The 15,430-nt window shown below is 42.2% G+C and overlaps 1 protein-coding gene across 1 annotated transcript in view; it reads right to left on the bottom strand.

Annotated features, from left to right (window-relative positions):
* Nucleotides 1-2,895: 2,895 nt before the first annotated feature.
* Nucleotides 2,896-15,430, bottom strand: part of SH2D4B (SH2 domain containing 4B) — a 103,165-nt gene continuing 90,630 nt past the window's right edge. The window contains exons 7-8 of the mRNA XM_075257974.1: nt 4,868-5,088; nt 2,896-2,988 (exon numbers count right to left, since the gene is read on the bottom strand). Coding sequence (XP_075114075.1) covers nt 2,896-2,988; nt 4,868-5,088 — 314 coding nt within the window. The remainder of the gene's footprint in view (nt 2,989-4,867; nt 5,089-15,430) is intronic.

Raw genomic sequence — 15,430 nt, 5'->3', positions numbered from 1 at the left:
TTTCATAACCACTGGCTAACACGGTACAAAAACAAACATTTTCCTTATACATACATTTAAGTGAGATAAATAAACTGATAAAATGTTCATGCCTCAAAAAAAATCTAGAAAATATATTTTGTGTTTCTTCATAAAAAAAATTCCCATAATATTCTCAGTTATGTTCATGTGAAGTATGTTGAGCCAGGTCTAAAAACCATGAAGCCAAGAACTGCACTGACAAACTGTAGTAATTTCTCTAACTAAGAGTGTCGTCTCCAAGCTTCCCTCCATAGAGGGCTGGTGTCTATATCTTGCACTGATAAAGGTTAATAAGTCTGAGACAGCTGTGCACAAGTTGCTATAAATGGCTCTGTATTTACTAGGATGTATATATTAGCGGTTCTGGATACACAGTCGGCCACCAAGGATATCATTTGTATATTTCTGTCTAGTTTCCCAGAATAAGGATTCATCTTCTTGTTCTATGGATGTACTGGAGGTGAGCAAGTCTGTTTTATGAATGCATTATCCTGTTCTAAATTACTTTATTGAAATCCATTTTTTGGTTCTGTTATAGGAATAGAAAAACAAAAAATGTCAACAAGAATGGATCCATCACAGTGGACACAAATGGATCCCTGTCCTCATTGACTATGCCGTGGTCTCTTGGGTGGCAATTAGATTGCCAGATGATACAGTCCTGCATGCGCCACTTATTCATGTTTAACATCTAGCAAGATCTGCAACGGAGGCTCCTAACAGAACCACAAGTGGAAAAACAGGATAAGGCCCCATGATGTGGACTGTAAGGTTGGGGTCACACTCGTAGGAAACGCCTTTGGTGCAAATGCTGCGGGAAAAATCGCGACCTTTTACAGTAATTGCTAAGTGGATGGGATTCATGCGAATCCCATGCCCACTTTACGGTAAAGACTGCAGCATGGACACGTTACAATTTCCATAACCAGTGCGGTTTTGGAAATCACAGCATGTCAATTATATCTACTGAAACGCCGCCGGCTTCCCCGTAGATATAATGGTAACAAAGTCCGCAGAGGAAAACTCTGTGAACTTTCTGTTTAAAGCGCTGCGGAAAGAACCGTGATGTATTCCCACCGCAGTTTTTCCCATAGTGCTTTAGCGCTGCAGATTGTCCCATGTGGCCTTAGCCTAACTCAAAACGCTGCGGAAAAAATGCAGGAGGAATATATTGTGGTTTTTTCCGCAGCTTTTTTTCATTCTGTTTTTGCTATGCTTTTTTTGATTGAATATTAAATCTATAGGAAAAAAAAGCATCTCATTAAATTTATTGATCCTGTAAAATACAGATTTTTTTTGCTGCGTTTCCGAAGCGGGAAAAATGCTGCATTTCTGCAGCGTAACACCTTAGCCTAAGGTGACTTTTTGCTTCTTCTGAGATTTCTTCACTCTACCCCTGTTATGAGCAATTAAATAGGTTGTCTGAGTTAAGACTAAATTGGAAAGAAAATAACGTGTGTAAGGCTGTGGCTTTACGTTGCGGAAAGGCAGCTTTTTTAGTAGCAGATTTTATTCTGTTTTTTTTTTAGCCAAAGCTAAGAATGGCTGGAAAAGGAATTGGAAATATATAGAAAGTTCTTCTACTTCTACCTTCTGCTCAATCCACTCCTGGCTTTGGCTTAAAAAACCACAACAAAATCTTCAACAAAAAAAGCTGCCTTTCTGCTATGGGTCCTCGACTTAAAGGAACAAACTATTACTAACTAGGGTTGAGTGTTCGGGGTCATAAAACATCCGTTCCCGATTGGCGATCGAGTAAATTTCATGATCGTGATCGGAATTCCGATCCTGATCTTTTCCGGCGGGATCGAGGTCAGAGGTTATCTCAAGATCGGCTCAACCCTATTCATGTCTATATCATTGATAGGGTTGAGCGATCGGAATTGAAAAAGATCGGATCCTGATAAGCGATTGAACAAATTTCACGATCGGGATCGGCTGGAAAATGATTGGAAATCGGATTTTAAAATCGATCCTGAAATCTCAAGATCGGCTCAACCCTATTACTAACCTGTTGAATCCAGCACTGCTTTATCCCCCCTAGTATTCCTGGTGGTCTTAGTTTACTTTACATGGAATGATGATGTCACATATGACTTCCTGGATACGTCTTTCACCTTTACAGTCCCATCTCAATTTCACCCATTTCAGGATGAATCGCAATTTTTTTTTTTAAAAAAATTGCATTTTATGTATTTTCAGACATAAACCTTTTCCTACGTGTGAGCAATTGTTTGTTTAAAGCCTGGTAGAATATCGAACTGTATTGAGTTCAGAATAAATGGTTAAATTGATTTAATCTGCTACAATAAATCTTATTTTAATTAAATAAGATAGTAAAAAAAAATATCAAAGTGGTAGAAGCTGCCAAGTATTTCTTTGAAAACTAAGAAGGATTTAAAATTTATAAGTTTCAATATATCATTGACGTCATCGTATTCTCAGAAGCTTGCTTCTTACACTCTGTGTTTCCCTACAACTCCAGATAACTAATGCATAAATATGAATGGAGTACATTTCATGTTAGATATTTCACATTGGTCTGTAAATTGCAAATTCGCATATCCTTATCAATAGTACATGGCATAAAATCATGTTAAATAATGGATACATGCCAAATAGGGAAATATGCTTTAATCTAGAGCAGATGATCATCTGTCTTCAAAGTGTTCCTCATAAGTCTGCAGTAAATAAAAAGGTCATCATATTAAAAGCATAAAAATAAAACTTAACAACTAGATCTTCAAATCTGAAGTCATTGACACTCTTCAAAAAGTGAAAATGTTCCTTATTTTTTTTTTGTTTAATCATTAATGAAGTTGAAACAATAATCGCTGTTCACGAACCATCACGAGACCACTAGTGGCAGTGGCTTCATTCAAATAATATACTAAAGTCGGGTGGAGACTGTGCTTGTCCACATGGTTCTACCAGCAGCTCTCCTCCAGTACTTGTAATGACTTCATCCTGTCAAAGGATCAAAATGTATCATAGTAAGTTACAGATAAAGGCATAAGTAATAATAAGCATGGCCCAGATTTACTATTGTGGTAGTACTCTGGATAAATGTAGCAAATCTAATTTGAGCTAAAATTTTTCTGACTTGTTAGACGTGTGGGTGTAGCATTTCATTTCAGAAAATGGAATAAGGTTTTAAGGCTCAAAAAAGGCAGCAAAATCTTCAGCAAAAAGTAGCAGTTCTGTAATGCGGTGCCTAAATGTGTCTCAAAGTAAGCCAGTCTAAAGATATGATAAGTTCAGTTCATTGCCCTCATCCCATATGCGACACCAGCACTCATCCCCCCTCCCCTTCAGAAACATACACCTAGGGAATATGCCTCATTTTCTTCCCCTAGCTACACTTCTGGACTAGGGTTCCTATTGCAATAGCTTTCAGTAGGGTTGAGCTGATTTTGAGATTTTAGGCTCGTTTATAAAATCCTATTTCCGATCATTTTCAATCCAAACCCGATCCCAATTCCGATCCTAATGCAAATCAATGGGATTTTTAATGACCGAAAATTGGATTTTAAAAATGATCCTATAAACTACACACCGTGAAGTCCAAAAATTGTGTAGTGATTAAATAATCCGCCAGCTACTTAGTCCCTTATGCTGTCCGATTACCTGCACAGAACCGCTGCCGCCTCCCCTCCCGGTGTGTACGCCACGCTTCGGAGCTCTAGTGAATCACTCATGTCTCCCCGCCCTGTACCCGCCCACACTCTCCTAAGCCACAACAAGCCCCGTCTACTCCCAGCATCAGTAACACTAGCCTAGGGAGGCGAGGTCGCACATGGCACTCTGCTGGCGTGTGAATGAGAGAGGAGAGGACAGAGAACAAAGGCCCGGAGCTCGGGGAGCGGCAGCAGTTCTGTGCAGGTAACTAGGGTTGAGCGAACGGGATCAGAATTCCGTTCCCAATCTTTTTAAGGCGGGATCGGAACCCGATCGATATCAGGAAATTTACTCGATCACTGATTGGGATCCAATTTTTTCCGATCCCGATCTCTCAACCCTAGCTTTCAGCCATTGAGCATAGACAGAGACTGCGCTGAGTCACATACATCCAGCATCAACCACTGTGATATATCGGAAACATTTTGAGTCTGCTCATCTAAGTTTACATTGTCTAATTATTGTAAATCTGGGTCTTTGAGTCTGGTTCAAGAAAAATTTCTGAAAGCAAAAAGCAAGTTAAAGTAAAAAAAAGTGATCTTGTACAAATGTACCATGAAAAACTAGTTGTATGGTCAACGGTACAAGTGGTGTATTCTATCTCTAAATTCTGTATGTGACTTAGCACAATCTCTTGTCTATGCTCAATGGCTAAAAGCTATTGCAATAGGACAGTCCAAGAGTGTAGCTAGGGGAAGACACTAAGAAACTGTGGCATATGCCCTGGGTGCTGGTTTCTGAAGGGGAGGGGGTATGGGTGCTGGTTTCTAAAGGGGAGGGGGATGAGTGGTGGTTCCAACAAGTCACTTTGCTTAGATATCGGATGAAGGCAATGAACTGAACCAAGGGTGAAAGATATCCTTGTCATGTTTCTATGACAGGGCTACAAAAACTAGTACTAAAGAATCTGCACCAGGCTCACTTCTTAAAGATGTTCCATAAAGAACTCACGATTGTTTCAGTGACTATATATTCTGTGAAACTAATTAAATGTTCAACATCTAATCTGTTAGGGTTCCATGAGGATCCTCTAGGACATCAGCTAATCGATTTACTAATCCTCAGGTATTTGTCAAACTAAGGAGTCTAAGGATGTTAGCGTTAGTGGATATTTTTTATCAGATTCCTATTCCAAATGCTTTCAAAACATGTTATTTTACATAAGTACCTTGTGAAAATCAATTAGGTCAGTAAGTGTTGCGTGTCTGTTTGGGTCAACACCAAGGAAGCTGTAGTAATCTCCAGAAGCATCGACTAGAAAATGCTTGAAGCCGGTCTGATGCCGATAAGACAAAGCATAGCCCCAGATTTTCTCACTAACACGAACAAGGAACGAGCCCTCGGGCATATTCATCAGCAACTTTTCCGCAGATTCACGGCTTATGATTCCTGGAGAAATAAAATAAGAATTATATATATATATCATAAAAATGCAAATGGTCCATCATTGTGAGTTTGTTCAAAGAACATTGGAGTGTCTATATAAGACAAAGAATTCTAAAGTGTTGTACAAAAATTAATAAAAGTATACTAAACTTACCAATCTTCCACCAAACCCAATGCTGGAGAAGTCACATGTCTCTATTTCAGGACGTCATCGCCACAGTGAGAATACTAGACATTTAGGGGATCGGGAGCAGCAGTGAATCGATGTCACTACTGATCCCCGTGACTACTATATAGAAAGGTAACATGTTTATAGTGGCTCTTAGAGAGGACCTTTCACCACCCCCACCATGTCTTGTTTTTTTTGCATCCTTTGCTGCTCTACTTAGTCCAACACAGTTGGAATTTTTCCTCTAGCCCTCACCATTCCATATTCTGTCCACCCTTGTTTGGAAAGTGTCAGAGATCAGAATCACATAACCTTTCCTGCTCCTCCCTGAGACCACCCACTTGAATATAGAGTCATGCACTGAAAATAACTACACTGATTTCTCAGGAATGGCAGAGGCTAGAGAAAAAAAAAAACTATATTGGAATCAGTGGAGTGATGCCTAAATGAAGAACTGGAGTTGGTAGAGGTGGAGAAAAGTCCTCTTAAAGCAACTCATAGAAGCATAAAAATATCTCATAGCTCACAGGGATATGGACAATGTTGCGCTGTAAATATATAAGCATGAGAATTCTAGAAATGAGTTACAATTGTCAGGATCTTGTTTTGTTGAACCCTTTTTTGCCAGCAGTTTAACCACTTCCGGACCGCCCATAGACTATAAACGTCGGGGAAGTGTTTGCCTAGTTCTGACAGGACGTACCGGTACGTCCAAACAGAACACAGCAGCTGTACGGAGATCGTGCAGCTACTGAAGCTGGGAGCCGGCTGTAACTTCAGCCAGAGCTCCCACAGAGATGGCAGGGAAGGTTTATTACCTCCCCTGCCTTCTCGATCGCTGTGTATACTGCTCTCAATGAGGGCTGTATACACAGCTATGGGTGGCCGCCCTCTGACCCAGCGGTCACGTGATCCGCCGGGAGCAGCATCTTGTAAGAGCTGCTGGGTTCTACAGGACCCAGATCAGCTCTACATACTGTGTATACAGCGTGCAGGAGGCTGTATTCCTCCTGTAACTGAGGCTAAATGTACCAGTCCCAGTTATAGGAGAAATCAGCCTCCAGTACAAAAAAAAAGTGATCAGATGTACTCAAAGGTCTCTTATCACCTTATGGGGACACAATCTGAAAAAAAAAAAAAAAAAAAAAAAAATAATAATAAAATATATATATATATATATATATATATATATATATATATATATATAATTAAAAAGTTAAAAAAAATGAAAATAGAATCATTTTAAAAAAATAAATAAAATAATACGCTAATAAAACGCCATTATTAAAGGTTATAGCCCCACCCCCGACAACACCATACAAAATAAAAATTACCGTAACGGAGAGGAAAAACTATTTTATAAAGTTTTTCAGTGACACTTTGTGTTATTAAATAAAAGAATAAATAAATAAATTGAAAACCAGACACAATTTCCCTCCTATTTTGTTTATATTTTCCCGGATATTAAAAAAATTAAAACACATTTGAAAATAAAAACAACATAAAAATAAAGCACTATGTGTCCCTGAAAAAAGACACAAAAATTAGTTGACTGAGACATACGGGAAAAATGTTACAGCCCTCAAAACCGCACATACAACATAAACCTAAAATGTGTCTGGTCCTGGACCACAAATTGGCTCGGTACTGAAGTGGTTAAGATGGAGTTTTTTGTGTTTCCTGCCTGTGACATCACCCTGGTTTCCTGATGCCTGATTATTTCACATGTGTGTATGTGATTATCCAGTTGCCTGAGTATTGGTTCAGAAGCCTGCCTTATACCAAGGTCCTCAAGCTCTAGGTGACTGTTTCAAGTTGGTTATTTACCGTTCAAGTTGGTTGCTACCTTTGAACAACTTCCAGAAAGCCTTTCCACTGCTAAAGACTATTGCCATCTACCTGGTCCATTGTAGCTGTGGAACTACTGCCTCCAGCAAGCCTTCCCACTGCTGATAGAACTGCAGTTTCCGGCCAAGCCTCTCTACCTTCCATTGAGCAGATTGTAAGTCTATCCCTTGTCTTGCTATCCATATACTCCCTGTTGCCAGCCATTGGTCTCCAGAAAACTAGTAAGGGTATTGTGACAACAATATTTATAGCAGCATGCCTATATATGTGTAGAAATGCTATGAAATATACTCTCACATCTATGAGGACTTGCAAATAACTTGTATTTGTTTTACTGGTACTTAAATGGCTCAATGTGGATCCAACTTCAGGCCTTGCACATGCACAGTATCAAATTCCAGATGAATTTACCAGTACTGACTGTATTCTATGTAGTTCTACTCTGTGGCCACATAAAGGCTGCAAATACACGTGTCACGTTATAGATAGTCGTCTGTTTATAGCGGTTTTAATTCTATTAAATTTAAATGAAGAGAAGAACTTTGTAAGTCTCCCAGTACATGGACTGAAAATGTAGGTTGATGGATTTGACAAATGAATTATTAATTTCTACACCTGCTTATGTAGCAGCCAGAGATGTGCTTGTATGGATGGGAGGCCTGGGATAAGATTATTTCACACAAAATAGCCATTATGTTTCACATATTCATCGGGACATATAGAAAATTATACAGTGTAATAGACTGTCAAAGCTTAGTCAAAGGAAAGGTCTTGTGGACTTTCCAAAGAGCAGGCAAGTCTTGCAAATATGGCAGCCATTGGCCTCACTTTTATATTTGATTATATATCTGTGTGAAGGTATAAGGTAATGGGAGCCAGCCATAAAATGGTTTAGGTGGATGAGCCTTCAGCCAAGATTGCCCTATACAACAGATGTATAAACTATACATCCTTTCAGTGCCTATAACCTATAAAGTCAATGAGTTTGTGCTTTGTGTGTAGTATTGTACACTATATGATGTGTAAAATGTTTATTGCTGTGTATAGGCTGATACACTTATTGCACTGTAAGATGTAACGCTGTCACTTTGTGTTTCCTGTTGAGTCTTCTCACTTACTTCTGTCCAGTTGCGCCTATTGCTGGTTCCATAAGCGGTGCCCTTTTTACGCCATCTGTGGCACAGTCTATGCACCCCACAATCTGATACCTTGTATTCACACTGGGAGGGAAAGTTTCCCTATAAAAGAGAAGCTTTCGTGCATCTTCCAGCTTTCTGTCCGGAGCTCCATTGTGACCATTACAACTAGAGGTCTGTGTGGTGCAAATAATAGAAAAGTTCAAATGCAGTGAGCCTAGTGTGTGTGCTGAGAAGAACTGGGCAATGGCTTTGTGTTGTCTTGGGACAGCTAATCTAATACTAAGAAGTAGAGATGAGCGAACACTGTTCGGATCAGCCGATCCGAACAGCACGCACCCATAGAAATGAATATAAGCACCTGTGACGCTGGCCGGCCGCCGGCAAAGTCAGCGTCACAGGTGCTTCCATTCATTTCTATGGGTGCGTGCCGTTCGCTCCTCTCTACTAAGAAGTTGCTAAGTGTCGATACGTTTCATTGATCATTACTACAATTGAACATCTTGTGCTAACTGTTTTGGCTGAGCAACTTCTGCCCCTGTAAAGTGCTGTCGACAATGATCTTATGGAAGTGAGTTTGCTTTATTTGGATGAGTCTTTGCAAGTAGACAAGTCATGGGGATCTGGTTGCTCTGTCTTTAGACAGGTCAATGTAGGCAAGGGACAACAATGTTGGCCCAAAGAACTTGGGGTTTAAATGAATTGCCCCAGTCCCCATGCCTTAAAAATGTATCATACAGTAGGATCTGGAGCTCTGCACTTGATGGAGCTAAAAATGGAATTCCAAGACCTACTGAATAAGGATATATTGTGAGTGTGTGTTGCTTTAGACTAGTGTTTACTGTTAAAGAGGACCTTTCATCAGATTGGGCATAGGCAGTGTGAGCGGGGAGGAATGCCCCCCTCCCTTCCTGATAATACTCCTCTATGGACGAGCACTGTGAGCAGAGGGAGGAGATGTTCCTCCCCGCTCACACTGTACAGCACGATAGGCGCTGCTGTGAAGAAGGACATTCCTGACTGACTGTCAGGAACGCCCTTCTGACTGTAAAGTGATATGGTACCGGGACCGATAGTGCTTTACCCGGGGCACAGATCGGGAAAGCTGATAGTGCGCTGAATTCAGCGCATTGTCGGCTTTCCAGCAGTATATAGAACTGCCTGTGCCCAATCTGATGAAAGGTCCTCTTTAAGTAAAGACACTACTTGCAAAATTAATACAAGCTCTGTCAACCTGTAAGGTGTATTTGTATATAACTGGTATTTTATCTGACAGGGGGGCCTTTAGGCATAAATAATTTTATTTGGCATAAATAACTCTACCTCCGGGGTTAGATTAAAGAGATGATACATCCATATAATCTCCAAAGGAGGTGTCAAGTGTACCTCCCACAACATAAAGATCTTACGATGTTAATATTTAGAAAGCCCTTATATTGTATTATTAATAGGGGTTAAGGCTCCGATCTCCTTTTAAAGTAGTTCTATTCGCCTGCACTGTTAACTAGAGAAAAGTGTATTGTCATAGGAGGATGAAGACAAGCAGCTCGCAACATTAGCCTGCCACTGGCTCCTTGTGCAGCAGCTTGGGCTATTTCTGCAGGTAGCACTCTGTTGGCACTTTTTATTGGGGTACAGTCTTCTACACATTGTAATGGGGAAGGGTACAATTGGACCCACAGATGATTCTCTACAGCAGGGGTGCCGAATACGTAGATCGCGATCTACCGGTCGATCGCAAAGGACGTATAGGTCGATCGTGGGATGCAGCCAGGGATGCCTGTTTTTTCACAGTGCAGGCTGAGAGTCGACTCTCAGCCTGCGCTGTGAACAAGCACTCCGGACACTTGCAGGCCAGGCAGCAGCAGCTCCGGGGAATGACGCGCTCCCCGCTTGGATGGAGGGAGCCTGGGTGCCACTGCCGCAGCCCCAGCCTGCCAGTGTCCAGAGATAACTCTCAGCCTGCGCTGTGAGCAAGCAGACACCGGGGATCCCTGGGCGGCCATAGAACGCCGCTGTCTCCTGCTCTCACGCTCTGCGCTGACCCTGCCCACAAGCCTGGCCCCGCCCAAAGACACGCCCCGCTCCGCCCACAGGCCTGCCCTGTCCACAAGAATTGGGTAGTAGATCTTTTGCCTTGGTCAGTTTAGGAAGTAGCTCACATGCTGAAAAAGTGTGAGCACCCCTACTCTACAGGGCCAAACAAGGGGATTGAGAAGAAAGCCTAAAGCCTAGGGTTGAGTGAACGAGATTAGGAAAGATCGGCTCTCGATCGGCGATCGAGCGTATTTTGCAATCGGCTGGAAAATGATCGAAAATCAGATTTTAAAAATGATGCTGAAATCTCAAGATCGGCTCAACCCTATTAGAGACATCACATTTTTCAAAACTGAACAGAAACATGGCCTGCAAAGGCGACCTCCTTAAGGACACACAGTACCCCTGGAGATTCACCTACTGCTGAAAGAGCTGTGCTGTAAATAATACAACGTAAGGAGTCCGTGTCTTACCTGATCCTATCAGCTCAATCAATTCTCCGCACAAAATGCCACATTAGACGGAGCCATCGCCGAGTGAATACATATAACTCATAGCACAGTCAACACTAAATCACAACAGCAGAATGGCCGTCTTTCTAATGTCAAGGCCAGTCCTGTTCTACCACATTTCCTTAAAAGTGAAGAGCAGCTAAGGAAATGGCAAGCAGTTTGACAGGCTATAAATGGTTTGATCTACAGTTTCTTTAACCATGTGTCAGGGCATAATGCTTTAAAGCACATGTGCAAATTGTGATTTTTAAAGCACATCAACTCCGTAGTTGTGGTTATTGCAAGCGGAATATATGACTGCCCTATAAAATATATTAATGTCACGATGAAGCTGAATAAATTATACATGGGAAAATTCTAAACGAATGCAAAAGGTTTTGTATAATAATAACCGTAAATGGACTCTAAGTGCTATCGAGATCATTGAATACTATTGTCGGAAGGAAATGCAATCAAACAGGACAATGACTTATCACTAGAGATGAGCGAGTAGTGTTCGATCGAGTAGGTGTTCGATCAAATACTACAGTATTCAAAATACTCGTACTCGATCGAACACTACTAGCTGTTCGAAGTTTAATGTTCGATGCAGAACCAGTGTTGATTGGCAGAATGCTATACATTGCCAATCAACGCTGGTTCTTCTCTTACCTTTCTGAAGTCTTCTCCCGGCGCAGGGTCCCCGCATCTTCTTCCGGGTGGAATTCACTCTGCCTAGGCATCTGGCCTAGGCAGAGCCGACTTCGCATGCGCAGTCGGCTCTGCTCAGGCGTCGGGCCTGGGCAGAGCCGCATGCGCAGTCGGCTCTGCCTAGGCCGGATGCCTAGGCAGAGTGAATTCCACCCGGAAGAGGATGTGGGGACCCTGCGTTGGGAGAAGACTTTAAGCAGAATCCAGCCCGACCGTCATTCGTGGACTTGGTAAGTATGATTTTATCGAATGTTGCCTACCCCTGAAACGAGCATTCCCCCCCCCCCCCCATAGACTATAATGGGGTTCGAAATCCGTTCGAACAGTGTGCGGCTGTTTGAATCGGATTTCGAACCTCGGACACTTTAGTGTTCGCTCATCTCTACTTATCATCTGTCTATAGGATAGCTGACAAGTGTCTGGTCAGTGGGGGTCTAGCTTAATTAATTTTTTTTTTTTCCGATAAATTGGAACAATTTAAAATAGACCAATAGTGTGGAGGGTCGTGTCTGTGGGTCGGGCATGTAGGCGGGGCCAGGCGAAGCGTGAGAGCAGGAGACAGCGGCATTCTGTGGCCGCCAAGGGATCCCCGCTGTCTGCTTGTTCACAGCACAGGCTGAGAGTTATCTCTGGACACTGGCAGGCTGGGTTGCGGTAGCCCCGCCTGCCAGTGTCCGTAGATGACTCTCAGCCTGCGCTGTGAACAAGCAGCACCCCCGCCCCCTCCATCCTTAAGAGCGGCCTGCAAGTGTCCGGAGTGGTTGTTAACAGCGCAGGCTGAGAGTCGACTCTCAGCCTGCACTGTGAACAAGCAGACACCAGGGATCCCTGGCTGCATCCCGCGATCGACCCATCCATCCATTGCGATCGACCAGTAGATCGCGATCGATGTATTGGGCACCCCTGTACTAGACTAAGCAGAACTATATTTGCATCCAATCAGTAATCCTCTGCTTCATTACACAGCTCTTCACCAAGGTAAGAACATTCATTAGCCTAACACATCCATAGTCTCTGCTCCATGCTCTGCTATACACATCGCCATACAAGTCAGTTCCTTCATTGCAGACAATGCAATGTTAAGCCTCACGACGAGCTGCTAAATATCATATTGGAATTAAAGAGACTCCTCGCAAAATAACGCATTTCGGCATTACGTTTAATTATAGCTAGACAAAGATATAGCATTTTACCTTTAATTGTTTGCAGATAGAAATTTATCTTGAAGATCTTGGACCTCAATGCAAAATCATAAGAAAGTCACACGTGTCATTCATTTCAGCACAGGAACCTTTAGGCCCCCTAGGGTACAAGGATTTGGGTGCTATTTCTATCACTGCACCCTACACAGTTATGCCCCGCATGTAGGATCTAGTGATGATTGAAATGTCGAATAGAACAATATTCTAAAAACTGGCTTAAAACATATTGTAGGACAATCCCAGAGCTACTTTAAGAATATCTATCCAATTTTGAGCTGTCTAAGGCAAACACAGACAAACGTATGTCAAAGTGAAATATTATACTCTAGGGTCCAGGGGTGTAATGTGAGGGGGTGCGGAGGGTACAGTCGCACCGTGGCCCAGGAGCCTTAGGGGACCCATATGCACTGGCATCACTATTGAGATTACAGCTTCCATCTGGCCCATGAGCCAAGGAGACCCACAGATTACCCTAAACATAATAAGGTGGATCAAACTCCTTAGCACCTGTAACCCTCAAGAAATCACTGTAGGGATGAGGTAGGGGATCCCAGACAAAGGTTTACACCGGGATGCACAAGATTTTAGTTACACCACTATCTCCTGGAGATATCCAGAGCTCTTCTGTCATGTCATCGACCTGGGCTCAGAGTGGAGACGTGTGATTAAACAAGCGGTCACAAGGTCATGTTGAGCATAATGACACCAATCACAGACTTCATTGATGAGTCCATGTTGATGACATCACACAAGAGAACCAGATGCCACGAGAAGGCCAAGAAGAGATAAAAGAAGTTGAGTAAGAGTATTTTTTTTATTGTTATTTTCACCTCCACTGGGCCTCCACCTATTATACTCTGGGGTCGGAACAAACCAATTTTCCCATCTCTACTTCTGAGTAGTACGGCTCACTACAGACCATTCTAATAAATAATACTAATTATACTTTTTGCTATGCCATTTGAGAACAACACCAGCGACTGTGGGGGTGCTCGCTGGACTATTGGGGTGCTCACTGGACTATTGGGGTGCTCGCTGGACTATTGGGGTGCTCGCTGGACTATTGGGGTGCTCCCTCCATCTGTAGCATTTGAGAGAACTGGAAAGAGGATGGAAGAGAGACAACAACATAAAAGACAATACAAAAACACAACCTGTTTAAGCAGTAAGCATTAACTACACTGCAATGCAAAGATCATTTATTACATCTTGAGGTCAATTGTTTCTGATCTCAAACACGTTGAGAAATGACTGGTTTCTATAGGGAATGCCTATTAGCTTTGACTGTGCGGATCTCACGTTGTTTTACACGCCTTTTATTACAACCCTTGACTTTGGCTGACCTGATCTTGACCTACATCTTCCGACTGTATTATTGATTATGGCCTCGACTACAGTAAACATGGCCCCGTAATGAGCCAGATGACCAAACAAATAGCTTCCGCTCTCATAGTAGGAGGCTCAGCAGGTTTGCCATTTCCCAGATGAATAAACAGTGCAGGTTTTAATGGAACGCTCACTTTCTCTCTATGAATGTAGGCGCTCCCCCAGGACCACAAACACATCAATTTTGCATGCACCAATTACCTCACACTATTTAAAATCTTAATGGCAAAATGTAGGACAGGATTACCTCTAAATTATAAAGTAACTTCTGTACTTTTTGTAGTTTATTTACAGGCTTTGTATATTATGTCATATTATAGTGTAACCTGAAGCTTCGAGGATGAGACTCCAGTTACATCTTTACATTGTCCAGTCTAAGTTTACTTTGTTGGCGTACTTTGGGAAATAATTTTTTCGACAACATTTTTTTTGATGACTTTAGTTCAAACAAGTTTTGCATAAATGAATCGTATCGGAGATTGTAAGAAACTTTATTATGTATATTTTCTGTTCTTATCAGTCTGTTTCCTGGCTTCACTTTGTTCTGATAAACTGTCTTTTATTCTGAAATTCACTAATATATCCATCTCTAGAGTGACTGCAGGTCACTAGGGTTGAGCCGATCTTGAGATTTAAGGATCTTTTTTAAAATCCGATTTCCGATTATTTCCCATCCAATCCTAATGCAAGTCAATGGGATTTTTTTAATGATCAAAAATCGGATTTTAAAAACGATCCTATTCACTACACAGCGTGGAGGCCAAAAATTGAAGGCTGTCCGGTTACCTGCACAGAACCGCTGCCGCCTCCCCTCCCGGTGTGTAAGCCGCTCCCCGGAGCTCTGGCCTGTTGTTCTCTGTCCATTTCTCTCCTCTCTCATTCAGACACTGGCAGAGCACCCAAGCCCCACCTACTATCAGCATCAGTAACACTAGCCTAGGGAGGTGGGGGCGCGTACAGTGCTCTGCCGGCGTGTGAATGAGAGAGGAAAGGACAGAGAACAATGGCCGGAGCTCCAGGGAGCAGCAACGGTTCCGTGCAGGTAAGTTAAGTTGCAGGTAAGGGTTGAGCGATCGGGATTGGAATTCCGTTCCCCTTTTTTTTTTTTTTTTTTTTTTTTTTTTTTTAAGGCAGAATCGGAACCTGATCATGAAATTTACTTGCTCGGGAACCAATCTTTTCTGATCCTGATCGTTCAACCCTACAGGTCACGTAACTTAGGCCTGGTTCACATCTGCGTGCAGTATTCAGTTTGGGGAGTCCAATTGGGGACCCCCCGAAAATGAATACCGAATGCATTAAAAGAGGTTAGCTGAGAAACCATACGGACCCAATGACTATAATAGGGTCCATGTGTTTTCCGCG

The sequence above is a fragment of the Leptodactylus fuscus genome, chromosome 10 (genome assembly GCF_031893055.1).
Source record: "Leptodactylus fuscus isolate aLepFus1 chromosome 10, aLepFus1.hap2, whole genome shotgun sequence".
In the NCBI taxonomy this organism is placed as follows: domain Eukaryota; kingdom Metazoa; phylum Chordata; class Amphibia; order Anura; family Leptodactylidae; genus Leptodactylus; species Leptodactylus fuscus.
Note: the sequence above shows the minus strand (reverse complement) of the source record. Positions and strands in the feature narration are given on the sequence as shown.